Source organism: Columba livia, chromosome 3, assembly GCF_036013475.1.
Source record: "Columba livia isolate bColLiv1 breed racing homer chromosome 3, bColLiv1.pat.W.v2, whole genome shotgun sequence".
NCBI classification, from domain to species: domain Eukaryota; kingdom Metazoa; phylum Chordata; class Aves; order Columbiformes; family Columbidae; genus Columba; species Columba livia.
In genome coordinates this window covers 28,281,784-28,294,111 of record NC_088604.1, presented here as the reverse complement: position 1 = coordinate 28,294,111, position 12,328 = coordinate 28,281,784, and the positions used below count along the sequence as shown (strand labels likewise).

The 12,328-nt window shown below is 37.6% G+C and overlaps 1 protein-coding gene across 7 annotated transcripts in view; it reads right to left on the bottom strand.

Moving 5' to 3' along the window:
- Positions 1-12,328, bottom strand: part of PHF3 (PHD finger protein 3) — a 51,917-nt gene that overhangs the window by 27,766 nt on the left and 11,823 nt on the right. For 3 of the 7 annotated variants that reach the window (XM_065056206.1, XM_065056207.1, XM_065056204.1), the window contains 3 exons: positions 4,201-4,356; positions 3,493-3,654; positions 506-2,327 (listed from right to left, as the gene is read on the bottom strand). In XM_065056206.1, the coding sequence (XP_064912278.1) occupies positions 506-2,327; positions 3,493-3,634 (1,964 nt within the window). In that variant the 5' untranslated portion in view covers positions 3,635-3,654; positions 4,201-4,356. Of the gene's footprint in view, positions 1-505; positions 2,328-3,492; positions 3,655-4,200; positions 4,357-5,760; positions 5,898-12,328 lie in introns of all 7 variants that reach the window. The other 4 variants (XM_065056202.1, XM_065056203.1, XM_065056201.1 and 1 more) reach the window with 2 other exon arrangements.

The following is a 12,328-nucleotide window of genomic DNA, read 5'->3' as shown; positions in this document are numbered from 1 at the left end:
AGCAATGATTATACACACTGAAAAAAGCCTCTAAATTTCTTGGTATTAGAATTGCACTGCTACCAGAGAAAGGTCACATGCAAACAACTATTTGATTTTTTTTGGTTGATGGTGATTCTTCAACATGAGAGGTCTCTGGAAAGAAGGAAATGACAATCTGGAACAGAGACATCTTAGTCTTATTTCTTTCTAGAAAAAAAAAAGTCAGGTTTAAAGTACATATTTTAACAACATAGCAGAATAACACACTCCTCACAAAATGTATTCATATAATAAAACATTTCTAGTAAATTTTTTTGGTCAAACTAGTTTTGAATGCTCTATTTAAAAGATGATTAAAAAGTGTTTGAGTCCAAAGGAAACTAATTGACATTGTAACAGACAGCCTTCCATTATAAGGCTATGCCTTTGTTTTGGCACCAGCATCATGAAACATTTGGTAAGAGAGAAAAAAAACATCTTCTGAGCCCAGTAATAAATTCCTCAGACACAAAGCCACACACACCTGTTGCCATGTGGCTTTCTGCAAAAGCCACACTGCTTGCTGGGTACCCAAACATGTTTGCTTTCACTACCAGAGGTATGTTCCAAGCCTTCCCGTTTAACAGTTGAAATGTTATCTGGAATGAACAATGGAGGTTCATCAAGTGAAAGACTTTTGCTACTTCTTCTCTGGCGAGGCTGGAGATTCTTATCAATTCTTTTTGATTTGTTTTTTTCTTTATCATCCTCCTTCAGATGTTCTACAACAGGGACATTTTTTGTCTCTGCCTCCTCCTTTGTGGAGCTATTTGTTTTAAGCACAGTTGCAAGCTGATGTTTCTGACTCTGGCCTTGCTTCTGACCAAGATTTGAAACATGCCCTGATAATGAGTGCACAGAATGGTGGGCATCTTTAGAATAGTTTTGATGAGTAGGAGATTTCTCACTTGCTCTTTGAATTGATGACTTCTGTACTTGTCCAGAAGCCTGGAGTCGGGGTATTTTCTTCAGCATTGTATTGGTCTGCTTTTTTGCTGTCACCCCTGAAACACAGCTTTTGGCTTTCAAACCCAGATCAGACTGTTTCTTCCTAATTTTAACTGGGTTATTTGGATGCTGAAGAATCTCTTGCTCGTCTGCATTCCGCTTCAGGCTTGTTGAAGATGGACTGTGAAGACCTGAAACACTAAGACCAGCCCTTGTTCTTGAACGCATTATTTCTTGTTGCACTGTACCCGATTTTTGTCGAGTACCTGGAGTCAGATTTTGCTTATTCTGTATTATAGATTTACTGTGCCGAGGCCTAACATTCTTTTCACATTTTGATGAAATGCTGATTTGTTTATCATTATCCTGAAGTTTTGATGCCTCAAGGACTTCTACTTTAGTACTGCTGATCTGCTGCTGTACATTTGAGCTTGTTTGGTCAATAACAGTGTTTTCTAAAATGCTATTTCCTGGGTCAGCAGAAGTCAACTCATCGCTTTCCAAGTCTTTATTACGAAACTCTGTACTGTCCAGTAGTTTCTCAGTTGAATTTACAGTTTTCTCCACTCCCTTGTCATCACCTACAGGTTCTGTTACACTTTCCTGTACTGACAATGTATTTTCATTAGCAACATCCACATTGTGGGAACTTGAACTACAACCAATCTCCTCTTCTACAGAGCTGGACAAATTTGAAAAGGTCTCACAAATTTCACTTGGATTCACACAAACACTAGATGGATCATTAGCTTTTCCAGTTACCCCACTTTGATGATGCTCTTCTGTTTTCTTCTCTGGTTCTTCTGTTTTACTTCCAGTCTTTTCTTCTGAAGAAGTTTCTGAGTCCATTGAATCAATCACATCATTTGCTTCATTTTCACCTGCAGTAATTTCAGTATCTGCAGACACTGAACAAACCGACTCGACATTCCTAGATTCAGTCTTTGTTGCAATCTCTGTTACTTCCTTTGTTTCTCCAGGAGAAGAACAGGCTCCTGCTAAATTAGCAGAACTTGACTCTTGGGATGTTTTCTCAACCTCTGCCTGCTCAAGGGTTTCAGACTTTATTTCATTCACCTCTTCGGGACCAGGAAGACATTTAGCATTACTTGGGGATGCTGTTACTGCTGCGGCCGTTCCTTCTGTCTGTCCCGATAGTCTTGTACTACGCCTAACTTCCTTAGGCTGCTCTGTTTTCAAGGGTGCAGCAACATCTGTCTCTTTAGCTGGACTTCTCTCTTGTTTCTGTCCAGTCTTTAGAGCAGATCCACTTTTTACAGATGATTTCTTGTTACTAACAAGAGGTGCAACATTCGAACGTTTGGCTAGTGTGCTCTGTCGCAAACTCCGTACTGGTTCTAGGAAGGGAAAAAGAAAATGTCTTAGCTATACTGCATCCTTCATATTGCAAACACAAGACTTACCTACAGTAGAACTGATTTAGACTGATTCAGCTTACTGGACACAAGAAGAACTTCAAACTTGGTTGTTTACTTAATTAAAAAAAAAAAACAAAACATCTCAGCTGTCTGTGTTTAAAAGCTATCAATTACTTGCATTTCAATTTTACGCTGCCACAGTTTGGATGTAAAATATTATTCCAATGGCTATGAAAGTTCTGAATAGTATGTATAAAAGAGAAGTGATGACTAAAAGACAAAACCCACTCGACATTTCTACCACTCAACTTTTTCTACCTCAAGTAAAAATTGAACAAGTTATAATGCAATCAGAAATATACATGTGAAGTTTACAAAGCTTTTGGAGAACACAGTATATGAATCTGAGACACAGTCACATTCTCACTTGATAACATCTCTTACATTTTCTAAACAAGAAACCCATTCCAGAGCCTTTTCAAAAGGCATATTCACCAGGTTTGTACCATAGGCTCTTATTTAAATTCTGATTTCCCTAAGTAATTTTATCTTTTTTAACTCAGTCTACTCCATAAGGGGAAAAAGCAGAGCTGTCAATAACTCCACCAGTTCAACAAGTTAGAAAAACCTTAATTACAATCAATTAGCTACCACATAGAATTTATAGATTTGATTAAAATACTTATTAAGTGTATTAAGATATTTTGATGAAAGACTTTATGACTGCAATTACTATAACATAGTTTAAAACAAAAGGAAAATGCACAAATAGAAATAAACAGAATTAAAATTTTAATTGGAAATAAAGAGCCATGCTAACCTAATAGTCCAATGCATTTTGCAGATACATGCTCTTGTCAGTGGAGAACCACAGTGGTAATTCAATATAAGTAAAAGGATTAAAAATCTCAAAAATGAGTTTAAGGACCACAGGGCATAAGGAAGGCACAAAGTATTTTCAAAGAAGAATTAAAACTGAGTAGTACCCTATGGATGCCAACTTCTAGGTCCAGTTTATAAAAAAAGAAGTGTCTATACTTGAATTCACACAGACAAATAGCAAAGCTATACATGTTGGGGAGACAGGATTATAAAAATTTAATTAATTTCAAATGTGCAAAAACATCATCTATTGAATGGTCACCTTGTGCCATTAAACGTGGTGATTTTCTTGGTGATGTGACTGATGTTTCTTCACAACGGCTTCTCAAATTCCTGTTAGGTAAAACAAGCTCATCTTCATCAATGGCATCGTTACCACTCTCTTTAACTCCTTCTTCATCCATAATATCATCAAGACCAATAACTGAAAAAAAATAAACAAGAAAGAACCTAAAACTTAAAATTATCAAAAAATGTTGCAGCTGCAGTGCTGAGCAAGACAAGGGAAGAAACGGGGGAAAAAAAATTGCCATCTAAAAACAAAAAAAAAGGGGGGGGAAAGGGAAGAAAAGCAAGACAGAAAATTCCCATGTGCGGCAGTTTCAGTGTAGAAGCATCTATCACCCAAAGATTAAAATTTCTGTAGGTAGTCCTAATAGCTTTTTGGTGGACTCACATTTTGTTTGTTTACTACAGGAAGCTCCCCAGTCTTAAAAGATCAGCTGTCCCTCACTGTCCCTTCCCACCTAAGAAAAAGTGAAGAAAGATAAACAGCAGAAAGAGCTGATCCAGAAGTGAGAAAAGAGTTTAAAAATCACAGTCTTCTCATAGGATACAATTTTAGAACTCTTAAGTCCCACCCACATCACATATCTGCATCTGCAACCTGTTTGGAAGAGCATTGAGTGCAGCATGCACTAGTCTCCCAGAAGAGTCAGAGAACATTGTCGAATTCCTATCCTCCACTAACCTGAGAAGGATCCCAGAGGCTGCTCCTGAAAACAGGTTTCCTAAGAGGCAGTCAGGCCACTGTACAAGCCATTCTCCTCACTTTCTCTAAGTCTGGTTCTGCAATGGTAGCCTCTCCTATCCCGAGATCCTACGTGTGATTAATGAATCCTGGTCCCTGTGGGATGCGAAATTTGTGAGACCAAGCCAAACACCCAAGTGATTTTACAAAACATGTAGGAGGGTCCAACAAATACAACACAACCTCCAAACAACCAAATATGCCTATTTTACACTATTCAGGCACCCACCTAGAAGCATTTTTAAGATAAACTAACTCACATGACACAAAAAAGATATCTAAAAATTTCTAACAATTTCTTACTTAAAACTGATCTAAATAAATTCATATTAGAAATTAAAATGAGCAAGAAGTTAATAGAAATTAAAAACTGTTAGAATTTTTAGACTGTCCCAGAAAATCTGTCAATTCCTGCTCCTTCTCAAGTCTGATGTTACTGCAACTTAATGCTCATGTGAAGGCATTAAGCATGAGCATGCTTTTGAAATAACAAAAAATTGGAAGTTGTAAAACACTACTAAAGCCCAACAGTAACAAATAATCAAATCTACCAAGACTGTAATTCAATCCAGAATCACCAGTCATTAAGTATCCAAAAAAAAAACCACCAGATAATTTTCAAGCTCAAATATCAGAAAGACTTTAAACGGCCTCTTAAGGAAGGCTAACCTTGACATCAGGTAATTGGCACTCTGGACCTCTGTAATTAGGTGCCTGTCAGGAGCTGAAAGCTAGGAGTTTCTTGAGCTGGCAACTTACCGTTACTCATTGTATTTTAACTATAATTTTTAGTTACTGCATTGTATACATCAGCTTACAGCAAGAGTGTTTCCATAAATTACTGGCAGTTTCGCTTTCCAATCCACAGAGCCACCTTCACGCCTGTGCGTGTATACATACACACACAGATATCACACACAAGCTGCAGAGGACTAATAATGCTGGTCTTATTCCACTCATCTAATGTTCCTTAATCACTTAACTGCTATAAGCTACATATTGGGAAAAAGGACACACTGTCAAAAAGATGACATAGACACTGGTTTTCCCCAAATACCTAAAACTGGCTGCTGTCCAAGATGGAAAACCGAACAAGACAGACCCTCACCCTACTCCAGCTGTCCATTCTTGTGTTCTCAAAGAATACGTTCTCCCAACAGCTCTGCACTTTGGTATTAGCATTCACATTAAAAAGTGTTCCTGCAAAATGTGGAACTGGTATTCAGGAACAGACTGTGACAAAGGAGACTCCTTTCAGACCCTCTTCTTTTCTTCAGTGTAGAACCAAACTAAGCTACTGAAGACAACATGACAAAAGCTACTCAGCTTCTGAAACAACTCTGGAGCAGGTGTCAGGACTGCCATTAGAGCCTTGGGTTTTACAATGATCTTGAGCAAGTTATTGAATTTACACACCCTCCTTTATTAATAACAAAAAGGACACATTCAGGCTACTATTGACAGTTTGAAATATTAGAATTGAAGTATTTTCATACTTACAAGACTCTGTGCTGTAGCTTTAATTTTACAGAGGATTTTGAAGCACAGAATCTTGCTAATTTCAAACCAACTGAGCTATAACTCCGCTAGCACAGCCCCATGAGGCCCGGGCTGAGGAGCATTCCACACAGACCCTGCTGGGAAGAGAAAAAGTGACAGAAAATAGTAATACAGAGGAGACTAGGAAATCAAATCATGAAAGGGAAGATGAGGTAGAGAAACAGCACTTGAAAGAGTAAGCCAAAAAAAGCAAAATCAGACAGAACGAAAAAGATACATATGATCTTAGTAATAAATATCTAAAGATTATCTTAGTAATAAATATAGAAATTAAGACATAAGGATAAAAGACAGAGGAAAGGAAAAAAATAAAGAAAAGGCATATCTGCATGGAAATGTTGTACACCACTGTACAACTGAACAAGCTGCAAATAAGGGAAATATGAATCACATTCAACATATTCATAGTGGAAGAGCCACCACTGGCCTTCAACTTAGTATTTTCAGTCTTTCCATTACTTGTATTTAAATTTCAAACTACTGTGAGGTGCCACTGACTCATTTTTGTATGTTATACAATAACAGAATAATAATAGTAAAAATAGTTTACTTGCAAATTTAAAGTAAATTTTTCCATGTGTTAAAACAAAAGCATGAGAATTTTAAGTTCCTCATCAATGTAAAATTGAGAAAAACAAGCTTTCCTTGCTGGGGGAAGAGCAGGGAAGGAAAAGAAAATACCCCTAAAAATATCATTGAAACCTTTGAAATGTATAAATATCTTTAAAGATATCTTCCCTTGATTATTTCAAACAGAAATATTCAGGTTTTAGACACACAGGTCAAGGTAAATCTTAAATATAGAAATAAATTCCCATACATGTTGGCCCTAATTTTCTTTTGCTTAGCTAACCACATGGAGCAGAACTACACTGTTGTTGCTGCTTTGCATAGTTGTAAATGTTATGTCCACCTGAATCACATTAAGAGCAGGACTGAGCAAGTCCACAGTGTTTTCCATATTTTAATTCTAAAGCACATCAAATTAGACAGAAACGGTTGAATGTCTTAAAATTTCTACTATGTTATATGCAGATGATAACAAAAAAACTAACATTACACTTCAACGACAAGAACAGCATAAGGCAGTAAACTAGCACATATCTGGGTGAACCTTAATAAGAGCTAATAAGCTCTAGTAAAGCAATGAAAGATATATATTGATAATTGTCAAGACTGTAAACAAATACATTTTATATGAAAGCCTTTTTCCTATTGACATTGTATATGTTCAAGGAACAGAATTAAAAATGCTCTTTAAAAAAAAAAAAAAAACATTTTTTCAAGAGAAGTGAGGTCACTCATGATACAACTTACATAAGAAAACACCGAATTCCAACTGGTTTACTCAAGTTTTCCTGTAAGCTTGTAACCCGTTTAACTGAGAATTTATCTGTGAGTACCTTGTACTGACTGCCTCATGCAAGAAAAGAATCACAGTAAGTCCCATGTGAAACACTAACTAAACATTTACTTCCATTCTCCATCAATCTTTAAATTGTAAAGAGGACATTTTTCTGTCTTTAGAATAAAAACAGATGAAAATCAAGTAGGATTAATAAACTTAATATAGCACATATCTTGACAGACGACTGAATCCCCAATTAAAAACAAAAGATGGAGCTACATCACAGGGCTACTCAGAGCTCTTTAGCCACAGGAGGCCGTTACTTTGGAAATAAATAGTAAAGCACAAATTCTGACAAAACACAGCATCAAACCAAGCACTTCAAATCAAATTATTTGATTAAGAGAGCCTTTAGATGAACTCCGTGATTCAAAAATATATAAACTGCTTGCAAATCCTATTACAGATCCAACCTCTCTCCATCCGTAAAACTGTCCAAAGCAATAAATAAAGTCTTCAGAAAGACCTAAAACAGGTAAAACTGGTAGTTCGTTACCTACAAACAGAAAAATGAGCAAAATAAACATTTTCCAGGTTCTCAATATAATACCAATATAATTATTTAAAATTTTACACAGGAAAGTTACTACATTGGTCACAAGACAATGTGCAACTGATTACATGGACTGCTTGGAGAAAGGAGGCATAAAGAAGTAAGAAAACTGAAACAACTGTAGATCCAATTTTAGGTTGCAATCTGAAGGTTACATTCAAAATTACTTCATATGAAGGAGGAAAAATACACATACATTTGGCTTTGGTGAAAAGAGCCTGAAATGGCTAACATAGCCAGACAGAACACTAGCTGAAGAACATAATTATTTATAGCCTGAACAATTGGTTTGCTTCCAAAGATTCAGTAGGTGATCACAATTTTAGCACAGGTAATGCTGCTTTCAACAGCAGTTATGAATACACAGGCTAAACCTTGAAAGAACAAACTGCCCTTGGGGAAAAACACTTTCCCAGCAGCAATCCAGAGGGACAGGAAAAAAAGGACAATTAAAATTATGTCCCCAACAGCCTTTTTACACTTTTTTGGGTCAGTCTTCCTTAACATCTATGAGAAATACCCGGTTTGGTAAACATACCCATAAGCTACATTCTTTAAAAGTTCAATTTGATTACAAAATCCATAAATGTCTGCAGATTATATGCAACTCAAATTTCCTTCTGTCTATTGCATGTATAATAAATCAAACTGCCCCAGCAAATGACATCCTGAAAAGCTGCGGAATTCAAGATAGCTGAGAAATACCAACTTTGTACCAATGCTGGTAATTTAGTTCACTGGCATGTGACCAGGCTGACTGGCTATGCTCACAAGCTAGTACTAGTGGATAAGCTTCCAGGATGCCTTCCAGCAAGAAATAACAGAACAAACCAGAAAACCTATCACTAGGATACCACCCAAAGGTGACGCTCTCAAGAGTTATGTCATATCCTAAACTTCAGTTTCCACTTCTGATAAAGGAATTGCTCAGTAAGGAACAGAAAAAAAGCAACCCCAAAACCACACATCCATACCCACCCTTACCATCCAGACATCAAAGGCACCTGAGAGCTATTCTATGTATTCTATGTAATCTACCTTTCTGCGTTTGTCATTCAGTTCTTGAAGAACAGCCACCTGATCACTGATGAAAAGAGCACAGAAACGCCTAAAACATGCTATGGGATTCTTACGACTGTTTGATTTAATTTTCAAGAGCCTTGTTTTGTCAAATGCTGTCCTTTAACTGGGAAAGAGAGCACTTTTATCAACTTCCGCTACCAAAACTACGTCCTTTCTGCTCATACCTACTTCAAAACAGTAAATGGCCTCCACTACTGCTAAGCTCCTATGAGCTGCAGTGAATAAGATCTGTGAGTAGCTTGTACCTTGATTCACTGAAATAACAGAAAGCTTCCTACCTACGCTATAAGAGCAGCAATCAGCTCAGTCTAACCCCACAAATCAGCAATCCAACTACACCGTTACAGTTAAATAGTTACTCCACAAACACATCCTAAAAGCATTTCAGCATAACATCTATTAATTTGACTCATACCCTGTCCAGCTTGTGAGAATCATAAAGACTTAATTCAACCTCTTCTCAAAGCAATTACTGGCATCACCTGGAAAGAACCTTCTCAAAACATGTAACTGTTCACAGCTGAACAAGGCAACCTCAATCTACAATACAGTGGCAATTACAGAGCAAGCTCAGCAAGCAAAGATCAACTATGTCATCTAACTGAAGAAACCCCTCTTAGACCCAGCACAAACTGGATTCAGGCCAAGACATGAACATGAAACTGCTTTGCTTGTACTGATATACAGTGTGTTTCAAAAAGATGGACCCACTCATGCTCCTTGCTATTTGTCATAACACCAGTACTGCTGACTATGAGATGTTCAGTACATGAAAGACATGGACCTGTTGGACAGGGTCCAAAGGAGGGCCACAAAAATGATCAGAGGGTTGGAGCATCTCTCCTGTGAGGAAGGGCTGAGACAGTTGGGATTGTTCATTCTGGAGAAAAGAAGACTCCAGGGAGACCTTATTGTGGCATTTCATTACCTGAAGGAGGCTTAGAAGAAAGATGGGGACAGATTTTTTAATAGGGCTTGTTGCGATAGGACAAGGGGTAATGGTTTCAAACTAAAGGAGGGTAGATTCAGATTAGATATAAGGAGGAAATTTTTTATTATGAGGGTGGTGAAACACTGGCACAGGGTGCCCACAGAGGCAGTAGATGCCCCATTCCTGGAAACATTCAAGGTGAGGTTGGACAGGGCTCTGAGCAACCTGATCTAGTCCCTGCTCATTTCAGGAGGGATGGACGAGACAATCTTTAAAGATCCCTTCCAACTCAAATTATTCTGACTCTATGTTACCATTCTCCCCAAAAGAAGCATTTATAACCCAACTTACAAAACCTGCATTTTCTGGGTAGATGCCTCTAACAAGCAGTGACTAGAAATCAAACTTCAACTCAAAAAAATTTATGTTTCTGTCTTATAGACAAGTACTTGAACTATTTAAAGGACACAGAAACAATTTCAACCAGTATCCATCACATGCAGGCAGATAACTGGTAGCTCACCTGTGCTGGTTTGGCTGAACGGAGGTAATTTTCCATGAGGTTAGTTAATTCCCTTGTTGACAGTTAGCATAGCCTTTTGTTTTGAATGTAGTTGAGAATAATAAGATAGCACCTTGGGACAGAGTTAATGTTTTCTTCCAGTAACTTTCCAGTGTTTGGGAATTAGCAGGAAAGAACGTAAGAACTCAGTTTCTCAGGTCTTGCAAGTAAACAGGTGCATAATGAAGCAAGGAGCAGGTGGATCCAGGACAGCTGACTTAAGTTGGTCAACAGAAGTATTCTATACCATGAACGTTTGACATTTAAGCAGGAAGTTGCTGATAACAGCCCTTTCCTCAATGGCTGTCATCCCTGCAGGGGCCCTGCTCCTGTTACTGCTCCCAGGGCCTGATTCCAGTACATTCCCTGTGCCCTGATGTTGCTCTCCGTGCCTTTACTGAACTCACTGAGCTCACAGTGTCCATCTTCTAATGTTCATTGCTGGGAGCACGTGTTCTAGGAGCCAAGTATTTTATTTGTATCATTTTTGTTTTACAAGTATTTTATTAAATCTGTTTCTATTTCAACCCACGAGTCTTTCTTCCCTTTCCCTCCAGAGAAGGAAAGGTGAGCAAGCAACTGCTTTGATATTTAACTGCCAGCCCAGCGCAAAACAGCAGTATCACCATAAAAAGAGCCTGGTATTAACAAAAACCTTACTTCACAGTGAGTGATGGGCAACATAAACCCTAAAGCTGAGCAAGATAGATGCAATGTTGATGAGTAATAACTTTGGATTAGGCCTGTAAATAACATCCAACAAGAACTAATGTCAATGCAGCAATAAGAAAAAGAGCAGGAAACAAAATCGTATTCAAAAACAACTTAAGAGCAAGAGAGAAAGGGTTCTTAGATAAAAAGACCTGATCTCCCAAGTAAACCAGAGAAAATGTTGTCACAATCCTGAGAAATTTGGTATGTGGGTAAGTAGGCCTGAAACAATCCTTTCTCAAAGTTTCTGCCACTCACACATACTCATGTTCACATAAAACTACATAGAACGTGGTAAAAGTTCTTGGAGTTGAAAGCATATAAAGATAGTATCTTGTTTTGTGCGTAGAGTCTTGAACTCTGCTCAACATAGACTTTCAAAGAAGTATTAATGAGCTGTGACTTCTGCTACTCCATTTGATCTATGAAACCTAATACCATTTAGCCAAATCACCTCATCGGTCCAAATACTTTTACCTTTACCACGAATAAGCTACAGCATGAAATCTTCACCACTATAAAACTGGACAGAGTATGTTCCAGTTATTTATGGAGCTGCAAGCACAATAAATCTGTCCTTTGCTTGCCCTCAGAACTCATTGCCATGAGTATTTTGCTCCTTTTCTTAAACTGTTCCATGGTCTAGGTGTGGGTTATGCAAAACACTGTTTGAAGTTCTAAAATTGTGGTAAAAAAAACTCATGCCTCTGGAAAAAAATATTAGTTTGATGCAAAAGGAAGTGTGGTTTTTGCATTGTTGAAATTTGCCATTTGATATTGGAATACATTCTTAAATAAATGTGGTTATGTTATGCATCATTTTAATGTGCTTTTCTTGCTTTATTTTATTTTTTTTTTTTTTTGCTACTGACTTATTACTTGTTGTTTATTTTATATTTATTTTAGACTATGGAAATTATGTTAGAGTCAAAAAGCATATTTCAGCAATTCTCTTATTCGAGTTCACAATGGGTTGTAAAGCAGTGAAGACAACTCGCAACATCAACAACACATTTGTCCCAGGAACTGTTAATGAACACACAGTGCAGTGGTGGTTCAAGAGCCTTGAAGATGAGGACCGTAGCGGCCGGCCATTGGAAGGTCACAATGACAAACTGAGAGCAATCATCAAAGCTGATCGTCTTATAACTACACCAGAAGTTGCCAAAGAACTCAACATTGACCATTCAATGTTTGGCATTTGAAGCAAACTGGGAAGGCGAAAAAGCTTGGTAAGTGGGTGCCTCCTGAGCTGACCGG